Genomic DNA, 13,519 nt, shown 5'->3' with positions numbered 1-13,519 from the left:
CCAAGATGACGAAACTCAAACGTTAACCAAGGTGTAAGCGAGGCTATGATTGGCCAGTGCCTAGTCTAGAGCCCTGGTCAAAAGTAGTGGTTCCATTTGGGATTCATTCAAAGTCATGAAAGATTTGGCGACAAGTTGGATTAAAACGTACAGACATTACAATCAAAATACTTTAAGCCCTACGACTCCGTTCTCACCAAAAAGGACAACAAAGAATCTAAGCTATTGTATTTTTGATTTATTCAGTTATTTATTTTATTGATATATTCCTGATTCCAGACCAACCGTGGTCATCAGCATACCACAATAAGCCGGGACAGTTCTTTATGTTAACCATGAACCGTTGAATGACCGGTTTCAGTTGGTGGTGGTAATGCACCTTAAAGTTGGTTGCCAACCGCCATATAAAGTCCAAAGAAGAAGAAGAAGCCTGAAGGAGGAGGAGATTACTCGAAACGAACTCGGTGTACCGTTTTGTCTGTGGATACATTGTCGGACAAGAGGACCTTGGGTTGTTATTTGTTTATTTGGGGAGTTTCTCCCATTTCTTCTCTGCAGATCCTCTCAATCTCTGTCAGGTTGAATGGGGAGCATCTCAGCACAGCTCTTTTCAGGTCTCTCCAGAGATGTTCAATTGGGTTCAAATCCAGGCTCTGGCTGGGCAACTCAAGGACGTTCAAAGACTTGTCCAGAAGCCACTCTTGCAGTGCCTTGGCTGTGTGTATAGGGTGGTTGTCCTATTGGAAGGTGAACCTTTGCCCCAGTCTGAGGTCCTGGGCGCTCTGGAGCAGGTTTTCATCAAGGATCTCTCTGTACTTTGCTCCGTTAATCTTTCCCTCGATCCTGACTAGTCKCCCWGTCCYTGCCACTGAAAAACATCTCCACAGCATGATGCTGCCACCACYSTGCTTCACMGTAGGGMTGGTGCCAGGTTTCCTCCAGACGTGACGCTTGGCATTCAGGCCAAAGAGTTCAATCTTGGTTTCATAAGACCAGAGAATCTTGTTTCTCTTGTTTCGACTTCATGGCTTGGTTTTTGCTCTGACATGCACTGTTATCTGTGGGACCTTATAATAGACCGGTGTGTGCCTTTCCAAATCATGTCCAATCAATTGAATTTACCGCAGGTGGACGCCAATCAAGTTGTAGAAACATCTTAAGGATGATTAATGGAAACAGGATGCACCTGAGCTCAATTTCGAGTCTCATAGCAAAGGGTCTGAATATTTATGCAAATAAGGTATTTCTGTTTTTTATATTTTTATAAATTTGCAAAACAATCTAAAAAACAGTTTTTCCTTTGTCATTATGGGGTAGTGTGCGTAGATTTATGAGGGATAAAACAATGTTTTAATCCATTTTAGAATAAGGCTGTAACGTAACAAAATGTGGAAAAAGTGAAGGGGTTCTGAATACTTTCCCGAATGCACCGTACATCAATCTCTCTCTCTATCTCGTGCCTCTCCAAAGGACATTCTACATTTACACAGCTGATTACCTACCTATCAATTAATTATATTTCAAATTTAAATGAACAACTAAAGCCAACAACTCACCGAGAAATGAGAGCAAGATGTGCGAGTCATCGCTCTTTAGTGGACAGATCTAGAGAGGTAGATAGAGACGGGGAGGATGGACCGCTTTTAAGTGCGTCATGCAGGAAAATCCTATGCTGGTAGACAGGTACTCCTATCGTGATTGATTACAGGCATTTCCCGACCTGTCAAATAGACGTTTTAAATCTATGTTTTTACCAATAGGTTTATCTGGTTTTACAACTCAAGACCAGACGAGCAAAAAAAMAAACATTTTAGGCCTATGCTTCCTGACAGGGAGAAACTGTTAAAAAAGCAGGTTTGGTTTAATACAGGGGTGTGGACAGCCATAATGGGCAAGCAACGTCCTTTTATTCATAGACGTCCATAGAAGGTTTTATTAGTCATAAACATCTAGGGCCTACGCATCATTTCAGGGAACGAGGGAACGAAAAAACTAGATCAAACACTATTATTAACGCCAAACCGGTCATTCAACGGTTCATGGTTAACATAAAGAACTGTCCCGGCTTATTGTGGTATGCTGATGACCACGGTTGGTCTGGGAATCAGGAATAWATCAATAAAATAAATAACTGAATAAATCAAAAATACAATAGCTTAGATTCTTTGTTGTCCTTTTTGGTGAGAACGGAGTCGTAGGGCTTAAAGTATTTTGATTGTAATGTCTGTACGTTTAACATCCAACTTGTCGCCAAATCTTTCATGACTTTGAATRAATCCCAAATGGAACCACTACTTTTGACCAGGGCTCTAGACTAGGCACTGGCCAATCATAGCCTCGCTTACACCTTGGTTAACGTTTGAGTTTCGTCATCTGATCAATATGACCCAATCACAAAGCTTCTCTGATCTAGGTTTTGTAGTGTCTAAACATTGTATTAAAATGTGTCTCATATCTCTCCACGGTGTCTGCGTTGTGATCAGATTAGCTGGTGTATCTTTGTAGGGGGAATTCAGGAATAWGTGGGACACTTTTTTTGCATTTCTGTCTTCTGTAAAAACCTCTTTCGACATCTAACCAACATATTATCACAACACATGATACATTTCTGAAATCGTCAAGATGTTTCCTAATCACACAACAACAACAAAAACTAATGTGACACACCCACTCGTGTACACTGAGTCAAAACCATATTTTCAGTTGGCGTTTGGTAGACTGGGACAGCTGGTTAGACACCCTAATAGCAGGTTAGATCACCTGGTTTACCCGTATTATAGTCCTAATTGTGCCCCAATGACAATTCARTACAATGTTAGGAAACATCACATTCGTTTTTGTTGTTGTTGTGTGATTAGGAAACATCTTGACGATTTCAGAAATGTATCATGTGTTGTGATAATATGTTGGTTAGATGTCGAAAGAGGTTTTACAGAAGACAGAAACGCAAAAAAAGTGTCCCACTTATTCCCGAATTCCCCCTTCAAAGACACACCAGCTAATACACCACTAACATTTAGTGGCCGCTGCCAACATACTGACTCAACTCCAGCCACTTTAATAATGGGAATTGATGGAAATTATGTAAAAATGTATCACTAGCCACTTTAAACAATGCCACTTAATATAATGTTTACATATCCTACATTACTCATCTCATATGTATATGTATATGTATATACTGTACTCTGTATCATCTACTGCATCTTGCCATCTTTATGTAATACATGTATCACTAGCCACTTTAAACTATGCCACTTTATGTTTACATACCCTACATTACTCATCCCATATGTATATACAGTACTCGATACCATCTACTGCATCTTGCCTATGCCGTTCTGTACCATCACTCATTCATATATCTTTATGTACATATTCTTTATCCCTTTACACTTGTGTGTATAAGGTAGTAGTTGTGGAATTGTTAGGTTAGATTACTTGTTGGTTATTACTGCATTGTCGGAACTAGAAGCACAAGCATTTCGCTACACTCGCATTAACATCTGCTAACCATGTGTATGTGACAAATAAAATTTGATTTGATTTTAATCTGATCACAACGCAGACACCGTGGAGAGATAAGAGACACATTTTAATACAATGTTTAGACACTACAAAACCTAGATCAGATTCTACTTATTCTGAATTCCCTCAAATAGCAATATTGATAAAAAAGTAGAAGAAGACAAAATAGAACAGGAGAGAAGAAGAGGAGGAAGCAGACGAAGAAGAACCCGGAGCCTTGCCTAACCTAAGTACAGGGGGGTCCCCAATGTAAACGGAATATATTTCCTTCATTGGAAGAAAAYTTCTAACTGGTCCACTTTAGCAGGTTATGGTTGGTAAAGTGGACCAACAAATAATGAGACTTTAAAAAATTGACAAATAATATTGGCAACTTTATGTATTTGATTCACCAGTACATATAGTATGGACATTTACGTCAGAATTTTTACGCTGTGCCTTATTTATGACAGTTTTATAACCTTAACATTAAAACAGAAAAAAAAAGTTTAGTAAACGATAAGTTTTGATTTTCTCTCGTCAGACCAAGAAATAAAGTCGTCAGCATTAAGCTGTCCCACTTTATAATGTCCCACTCTTTCCGAATTCACCCTAYGCAAATTATTTGAYAGATATTCTTACAAAATAATATGGATTTGACTTATTTTAAGACCATTACTGATGCCAAGTCAATGGTTCTACCTGTCAATGATTTACATGGTTTGTCCATCCAGATCTGTTTACACCAGACACAATGTAGKGATGGTCAAGAAGATCTGATCACGRTCAGATCACAATTATCATCGTCTACATCTGCCAACAAATGTGGGCACAATCAGGTTGTGGACACAATCAGGATGTGGACACAATCAGGACAAAGGGTGCTTGTTAGCAACAGGTCTTCTATAGGGAATAAAGTGCCATTTGTGACATAGACTTTGTTTCGTTTCATTGTGACCTGATCGTGTCCCGGCTATTTTAGGAAACTTTTCAATAGGATGGAATTTCAGAACAAGAAAACTCTGACCTCTAGTGGTGAAATAAGGTAACAAGTGATCACAGTGCGCGTAGAACTAATAACCATAGTGTAAATCACCATAAGGACGTTGACTTCTTCATAGAACATTCAACAAAATCTTCAAACAATAGTCATTCGATTTAAAAACATTTATTACAAAAAATATTAAATACATGCTCACATTTAAAAAAAATAATAACTTATTTTAGATATTTCAATAAATAGCCTTAATTTGTTATGGGAAGACATTGTGGTGATGATGATGATGATGATGATGATGGTGATGTTGGTGACGACAAAGAAACAGAGGGATCAAACTAAACTGAGTTCTCCGAGCCACCGTAGGTCTTATAGGGAAGATATTTTTTGTCACACCTAGAATAAAAGAGACAGAGAATTATAAAAAGTTATACAAAGTAAAGAAATCCCTCTATTCCCCCTGGCACGTCATTTATGTTAGAGACTAAAATGCAGCCCACAGTATGGGGTTTGTTTCCAAAAGACAGTTCTGTCTCAAATTACAATTTGAGTCATTTAGCAGACGCTCTCATCCAGAACGACTTACAGAAGCAGTTAGGGTGCCTTGTTCAAGAGCACATCGACAGAATGTTCACCTTATCAGCTCAGGGATTCAAACCCGCAACCTTTCAGTTACTGGCCCAATTGCTCTAACCGCTAACCGCTAGGCTATCTGCTGCCCAACTTGCTCTAACTGCTAACCGCTAGGCTATCTGCTGCCCAACTTGCTCTAACCGCTAACCGCTAGGCTATCTGCTGCCCAACTATCTCCTCTGATAGAGTAAGGAATTATGTCAGCTCTACTCATTACATTTCTATCTGATAGAGTAAGGAATTATGTCAGCTCTACTCATTACATTTCTATCTGATAGAGTAAGGAATTATGTCAGCTCAACTCATTACATTTCTATCTGATAGAGTAAGGAATTATGTCAGCTCTACTCATTACATTTCTATCTGATAGAGTAAGGAATTATGTCAGCTCTACTCAATACATTTTTAACTGATAGAGTAAGGAATTATGTCAGCTCTACTCATTACATTTCTATCTGATAGAGTAAGGAATTCAACTCGACCCTGTTGAAACGGTCACAATGTATTCCTCTTTCTTTCTCTTCATCTTTCTCCTTCTCTTCATCTTTCTCCTTCTCTTTAATTTCCTCCTTCTCTCTCTCTCTTCCCATGTTTCTCTAGCCCCTGACAGGCAGTGCGTCGGTGTGTGTGTGTGTGTGTGTGGGTACCTTCTCTTGATGCAGCAGTAGAGAACGGCAGCGAGGCAGCAGACAAGCAAGGCCACGCCCACACAGATGCCAATCACCTCTTCTGTTGTGGAAAACTTGCATTGCGCCGTCTGGTGGGTCAACAGACCACAGCGAGGGCCGCTATAGGACACGTCACACCTACACACAGACAAAGTTCAGGTCATTTTGTGTGTGTGTGTGTGTGCGTGTGCGCGTGCGCGTGCGTGCGTGCGTGCGTGCGTGCGTGCGTGTGTGTGTGTGTTCTTACGTGCAGGCAGGGGTATCGCTGTCAGGGGGGTACATGCACTGTCCGTTCAGGCAGTAGTCAGCATCTTCGTCTTTACAGGGTTTGACATCCTCAGAACACGAGGCTCCTCCACATGGACTCCCTGCAATCAGTCAATCAGAAAATAGCTTTATTGTCCCTACTACAAAAAGCATAGTGCAGTCCGGGTAAAACACACACACAAACACGCACGCACCGCACGCACGCACGCCCGCACACCACGGACATACACACACACACACGTATGCACGGTTCCTGATAAACAAAAGCATTTCGTAACACCGCAATAACATCTGTTAAACACGTGTACGTGACCATAACATGGCTAACACGTGTATGTGACCAATAACATCTGTCTAAACCGTGTTGTGAACCATAAACATCTGTTAAACACGTGTATGTGACCAATAACATCTGTTAAACACGTGTATGTGACCAATAACATCTGTTAAACACGTTGTATGTGACCAATAAACATCTGTTAAACACGTGTATGTGACCAATAACATCTGTTAAACACGTGTATGTGGACCAATAAACATCGGCTAAACACGTGTATGTGGACCAATAAAAATCTGTTAAACACGTGTATGTGGACAATAACATCTGCTAAACACGTGTATGTGACCAATAACATTTGATTTGATGCTGTAAATCTAAAAACCCTTAACCCTACATTCAGTCGAGAGCAAAGTGGGGCGGCAGGTGATCTTTAGAAAACAGGTATCTGAATCCTGAAACAAACTTGGAAGGCTCTGTTTTGTTGTGACGGTAAAACCTGTAGCAACCATTTTCCAACCATCGACAAAAGGAAGGTCTTCCACTTTATTCAGGATACCTGTTTTTACAGGCAGTTCTTTTGACCCATTCAGATCTGATCTTTTGCCAATAATTGGGCAAAACGGATCAGAATTGGGATGCGTGTGTAAACGCAGCCTCTTTAAAAAGTAGCCGTTAAACTCACCATTTACAGGTAGTATAGTGTKCGTGGGCTCTGCAAGGTCCAGGCTGAGGGTCCATTGTGTTGGTCGAAGGTTGTCTGAAGTTTCTGCTGTCCGGGTCACTGTGGAGAGGATGAGCAGCATTGCAACCAGAGCGGTGGAGAAGGCTGTGGAATGGAGAGATGGAGGGAAAAGAAGAGAAGAATTATGACTGGTTGTCCACACGCCATTAGAACTGCTGTCATTACATAGTATCTCGTCTAGAACATTGTTCTGGAATTCTTCTAACAACAGACATTCTCAAAAAATCTAATTCTCAAACAACCTCAATACTTCCTGATCTAACGTGATTGGACAGGTGAAAGCCAGCGCCTGTCCAGACCACTTGTCAGATAGTGATTAGGCTAGACGGCAGGTTGCWTTTGTAAAGTGTTGGCAGAGAGTCAAGTTGCAAAAAAAATGAATTTTTTTTTGTGGCACCTTAATTGGGGAGGACCGGCTCGTGGTAACGGCTGGAGCAGAATCAGTGGAATGGTATCAAATACATCAAACACATGGTTTCCATGGTTGCCAGGTGTTTGATGCCGTTCCATTCGCTCCGTTCCGGCCGTTATTACGAGCCCGTCCTCCCCTCAACAGCCTCCTGTGGGAGTGACCATACTACGTTGTGTAGATTCAAAGCCTTACAGTTAAATGATGTATAGCCTACTACAGTATATCTCTATAGATAAATCCATCACACACTATATACAGCTGTGTCTGGGTTGTCTCAGTTCTCTGAGGGATCCCAGAGGGCGCTCATTTCTGCTCTATCCCAGCACTAACGGACCTGGGGGACCTAATGAAGGGCTTGTTGGGAAGTTGTGTAGGTTTCGTCAGGTGTGTTAGTGCTGTGGTAAAGAAAACACAGACAGACAGACAGACAGACAGACAGACAGACAGACAGACAGACAGACAGACAGACAGACAGACAGACAGACAGACAGACAGACGGTTGCAGGACACTCACCTGTTACTGTCTGTTTCGGTCCTGACATCTTGTGGTTTTCTAAGAGTGTGGCCGTCCAGTGGTGTGTGGTAGTCCTCAGACTGGTCTGCCTTCCTCAAGGAGTGTGGATTACAGTGAGAGTCTGGTGGGCTTTATAACTCCTTAATCCCTGTCACGACTTGCACAACCAATGGCAGAACCAGAATTATGGGGTAAAGAATATTCCCTTTCCACAAATGGCACGCTCGGCTGCTTCCCCCGCCATCATTCCTGTCCCATTGCCCCCGGTTACCGTGCATGCAGAGAGCAGAAGCCTCTTGGCCAGGTATTAAAACAGGTTTGTAGTCCCAGGGGCAGGAGAGGATACTCTCACTCACACTCTCACTCACACACCAGTCTCACACACACAACACCACACACCACACACACACACACACACACACACACACACACACACACACACACACACACACACACACACACACACACAACACACACTCTCACTCTCACACACACAGTCCACAACACACGTCCTCACTCTCACACACACTCTCTCACACACACACTCTCACACACCACACACACACTCTCAACACACAATCTACAACACACCCTCTCACTTTCACTCACTCTCACTCTCACACACACAGTCTCACACACAGTCTCACACACACTCTCTCTCTCACACACAACACACACACACACACACAACACACCACACACAACACACACACACACCCACACACACACTCTCACACATTCTCACACACACTCTCTCACACACACTCACACTCTCACACACACTCTCACACAGACACACTCTCACACACACACTCTCACACACACACACACACTCTCACACACAACACACACACACATCTCACACAACTCTCACACACACACACACACTCCACACATTCTCACACACACTCTCTCACACACAACTCACACTCTCACACAGACACACTCTCACACACACTCTCAAACACACTCTCACACACACATCACACAACACTCTCAAACACACTCTCACACACACACACACACACACACACACACACACACACACACACACACACACACACACACACACACACACACACACACTTCAACACACCACACAAACACACACACGCACGTGTTGTCAGCCCACACAGCATCTGGAGCTTACAGCACTTAATGAAGTGTGTCCATGCCCTTTCCTTCTTGGTCTCCCCTCTTTCTCCCTCTCTCCCTCCCCCTCTTTCCCTCTCTCCCTCCCACTTCTCTCTCTTTCCCTCTCCCCCCTTCTCTCTCTCGCCCCTCTCTCTCTAACCCTATTCTCTCTCCCCCCTCTCTCTCTCCCCATGTTCTCTCCCTAAATTCCTGACCCCTGCCTCTAAGTGTTGGCTTTAGCGGCACCCCACTGAGCACACCATGTCATTTTAAAGTGGATAATTGGGTAAAATTTGGTTGACGTTGATCAATGAGATTACAAATTTATATTCATTCACTCAAAAAAGACGGCCAAAAGTGAGTTGAATTTCTAATGTGTTTATCACTAGGCTTTAACCATCTACAAGCACAACCAAATTCCAATGAAAAAACAACGTCAGATTTTATTTTGGTTTAGTCGTCACCCAAATGTCTATCACTGCGTTTTCAACCATTTAAAAGCACAACCAAATTCCATGGAATACAATGTCCGATATGTTGTTAATTTTACACAAACAGATGAATGTGATATCACTGGTCTTCATCTAATAGCAGAAACACAAAGGACCTGGATACAGTTGAGATTACATTAAAAGTACACGGCGCTAAAGTGATCAATGCTGTCTGAGATTCTGACCGATCATTCACAGCTATTGAGAAGATTGCCATCGACCTGCGACGACCTGCGACGACCTGAGACGACCTGCGACGACCCTGAGACGACCTGGCGACGACCTGAGACGACCCGCGACGACCTGCGACGACCTGAGAAGACCTGAGACACCTGCGACGACCTGAGACGACCTGAGACGACTGCGACGGACCTGAGACGACCTGCGACGACCTGCGACGACCTGAGACGACCTGCGACGACCTGAGACGACCTGCGACGCCCTGAGACGACCTGCGACGACCTGAGACGACCTGCGACGACCTGAGACGACCTGCGACGACCTGCGACGACCTGAGACGAACCTGAGACGACCTGAGAAGACCTGAGACGACCTGCGACGACCTGCGACGACCTGCGACGACCTGCGACGACCTGAGACGACCTGCGACGACCTGCGACGCACCTGAGACGACCTGCAGACGACCTGAGACGACCTGGACGACCTGAGACGACCTGAACGACCTGCGACGACCTGAGAGACCTGAGACGACCTGCGACGACCTGAGACACGCACTGCTTAATATGATCGGCAGAAGAAGAACTGCATAGTTACAGTAACCTTAATGTGGCCGTGGGGGTGTTACTCCTTTTAAGGGTAACTGTTACATTAGTTTGTCAGATAGACTTAACTGTTACATTAGTTTGTCAGATAGACTTAACTTTAGTCTATTTACGGGATTCAAAAGCAATATTGAGTTGTGTTTGGGTTTACAAACGCAACCAAACATCAACATTTAAAGTATGTACTGCTTGGACAGTTCCATCTGAGTCACTGATTCCCATTCTTTAACTTTTGGTTTTTGGTTGAGTTGGAGACGTGAATCCAACATATAATGTGTTAACTGGTCGACATGTTACAGGCTATTTCCTGTATTTCAAAAGGGATTTTGAATTGTGTTTGGTTGTCAACGGTAACCAAAATATCAGCATGTGAAGGAGATGTATCTTGTGCTTGGATAGTTCCATCTGTGCCACTGACTCTGGCTTTAATTCCAAGTCATCTACAAAATAATAATTGATATGTTGGATTCACGTCTCCATTTCAACCAACAATTTAAGTTAAAACCTTTTGTCAATAGGGGGAGCTGTTAGCATTATTTATTTTTTTTACATTTCCAAATTAAAACTGCCTCGTACTCAATCTTGCTCCGTACAATATGCATATTATTATTACTATTGGATAGAAAACAATCTCTAGTTTCTAAAACCGTATTGAATTATGTCTGTGGGTGAACCAGAACTCTTTCTACAGCGAAACTCATGACAGGACATGCGAAGCTCTGAAAAAATAGTCTCTGATCTCGAGATCAGTTAAAACTCTGTGTGTGCCCTATGGCTTGACATGAACTGCACCCGCCTTCCCCTGGATGTCAGTAACCAAATGAGAAGTGGAATGGTGTCTCTAGGTGTTTCTCAGAGTTTATAAAGGGAATGGGAGTGAGATGTCCCTTCTTTTCGACGCTCGCGCAGGACGCAAGGGAGGACATCAGAATCGCATGCCAACAAGCTCTCGTTATTGATCAAGAGATATTATCCGTCTGTGATTGTAATTCGATATAGGTGTTAGAAAACATCATAACGAAGTTATTTGAAACCGATTATATCAGTTTTATGCGAGTATTGCTATGTTTTGAATTTCCTTAGTATTGCGTTTGAGATTTGGGCATGTGTGTGCCGTGTAAGCTAATCGTTAGCTGCTAGTTCCGAAGTTGAGGAGGTCTTTTACAACAAAGCCAACGATTCTTTTGGACAAAGGACACAGCTTGCCCAAGATACTGATGGAACTCGTCCAAAAGAAGGTTATTATGATTTTAATTCACATATTTATGTGGAAAATGTAACGCAGTTGTCACATTTTTGCGGCATAGTCTGGCTGTAACTCAACATGTATGTCTAGTAACGTAAATTTTAAAAAATCTAAATCAGCGGTTTGCATTAATAACCAATGCATCTTTCATTAGCTGTCCAACCTGTATGTTTTAGTCAATCTAATCGATAAAATAATCGTAAATCTAGGTGCCTTTCCAAGATGGCGCGGGCCAGAATGCATCGCCATGGTATTTAGGACAGACATTATCAGATTCCATACCACGATCTTGTGTGCAATAAATATGCAATGTTTATTCGACACAAAACTCTAGTATGCATTGTTAGTCATATGATGTTCAGGACTGTCATCTGAAGAATTCTGAGAAGGTTAGTGAAAAAAATTATATATATTTTGGTGGCGATAACGTTATCGCCCCTTTTGCCTTGATTCAATGCTGGTGTGATGTTAGCTCATGTGGTATGCTAATATAACGATATATTGTGTTTTCGCTGTAAAACACTTAGAAAATCTGAAATATTGTCTGGATTCACAAGATCTGTGTCTTTCGATTGCTGTAGGCTGTGTATTTTTTCAGAAATGTTTTAGGATGAGATTTTGGTAATTGACGTCGGTCTCTGTAATTATTCCGGCTGCTTCAACGCTATTTCAGATTGCAGCTGCAATGTAGAACTGTGATTATACCTGAAAAATGCACATTTTCTAAAAAACATATCCTATACCATAAATATGTTATCAGACTGTCATCTTATGAAGTTGTTTCTTGGTTAGTGGCTATATATATCTTTATTTAGTCGAATTAGTGATAGCTACTGATGCAGGAAAAAATGGTGGAGAAAAAAAGTTGTGTCTTTTGCTATCGTGGTTAGCTAATAGATTTACATATTGTGTCTTCCCTGTAAAACATTTTAAAAATCAGAAATGATGGCTGGATTCACAAGATCTGTATCTTTCATCTGGTGTCTTGGACTTGTGATTTAATGATATTTAGATGCTTGTATTTACTTGTGACGCTATGCTAGGCTATGCTAGTCAGCTTTTTACTTTGTGGGGGGTGCTCCCGGATCCGGGATGAGTACCAAGTAAAAGTTAAAGAATAGGACTAAATCAAATAAAACTTTAAATGCACTTTAAATACAGTTTGATTTAGTCCTATTCTTTAACATAGATGTTTTTTTGTGTTACGACAAACTAACTATTTAAGCATTTCCTTCAAATGTTGATATTTGGTTGTGTTGACAACCAAACACAATTCAATATCATTACATTTGAAATCAACCAGAGCTTGAAACTCTACGCCTATTGAATTGTCTATTTCTAGTTGAATTCTGATTTAAATTCAAACAATAGCTGTTSATGACTTTGCAAATGCTATTTGGGCCTAAATAGCATCATTGATGATATAATGAGTGACAAAGTAGGGTCACATTTCATTTGCTCTGTTAAACCTACCCGTTGGAATGTATTCTATAGCAACAGTGAATCTATTTCGTTTTTAAGTGGAAATCTCTCAACCATCATTCTGACGATAGCATATTGGTAATAGTCAGTGACACATATCAGAGCAGGGCAGGGCTTGGTTAAAACCCTGGATAGGATACCAAAAGGGATGGCTGTAGATAGATACATTCTCCAGTAGGTGCTGCCCAGCCTAATTTTTTCAGATACTTTTTCAGATACTGGCTATAACGTTGAAGATCTGACGTTGTTTTAAAGGTACACATTAAATATATTTTATACAAGGTTTGTCAATGTTGAAATTTGGTTACCATGATGACATAATCCTACGGTTGAAAATGTCACCCTAAAAAAACAAACAGTTAAT

At 41.7% G+C, this 13,519-nt stretch overlaps 1 protein-coding gene across 1 annotated transcript; it reads right to left on the bottom strand.

The window, feature by feature from the left end:
* Positions 1-4,659: 4,659 nt before the first annotated feature.
* Positions 4,660-8,129, bottom strand: LOC112070981 (epigen-like). Its single transcript, XM_024138440.2, is given in 6 exon segments — positions 4,660-4,900; positions 5,785-5,943; positions 6,053-6,134; positions 6,137-6,169; positions 7,023-7,178; positions 8,021-8,129. Coding segments are annotated over 6 exon segments (516 nt in total). The 5' UTR covers positions 8,049-8,129; the 3' UTR covers positions 4,660-4,842.
* Between the last annotated feature and the right edge of the window lie 5,390 nt (positions 8,130-13,519).

The sequence above is a fragment of the Salvelinus sp. IW2-2015 genome, unplaced genomic scaffold (assembly GCF_002910315.2).
Source record: "Salvelinus sp. IW2-2015 unplaced genomic scaffold, ASM291031v2 Un_scaffold1481, whole genome shotgun sequence".
Classification (NCBI taxonomy): domain Eukaryota; kingdom Metazoa; phylum Chordata; class Actinopteri; order Salmoniformes; family Salmonidae; genus Salvelinus; species Salvelinus sp. IW2-2015.
Note: the sequence above shows the minus strand (reverse complement) of the source record. Positions and strands in the feature narration are given on the sequence as shown.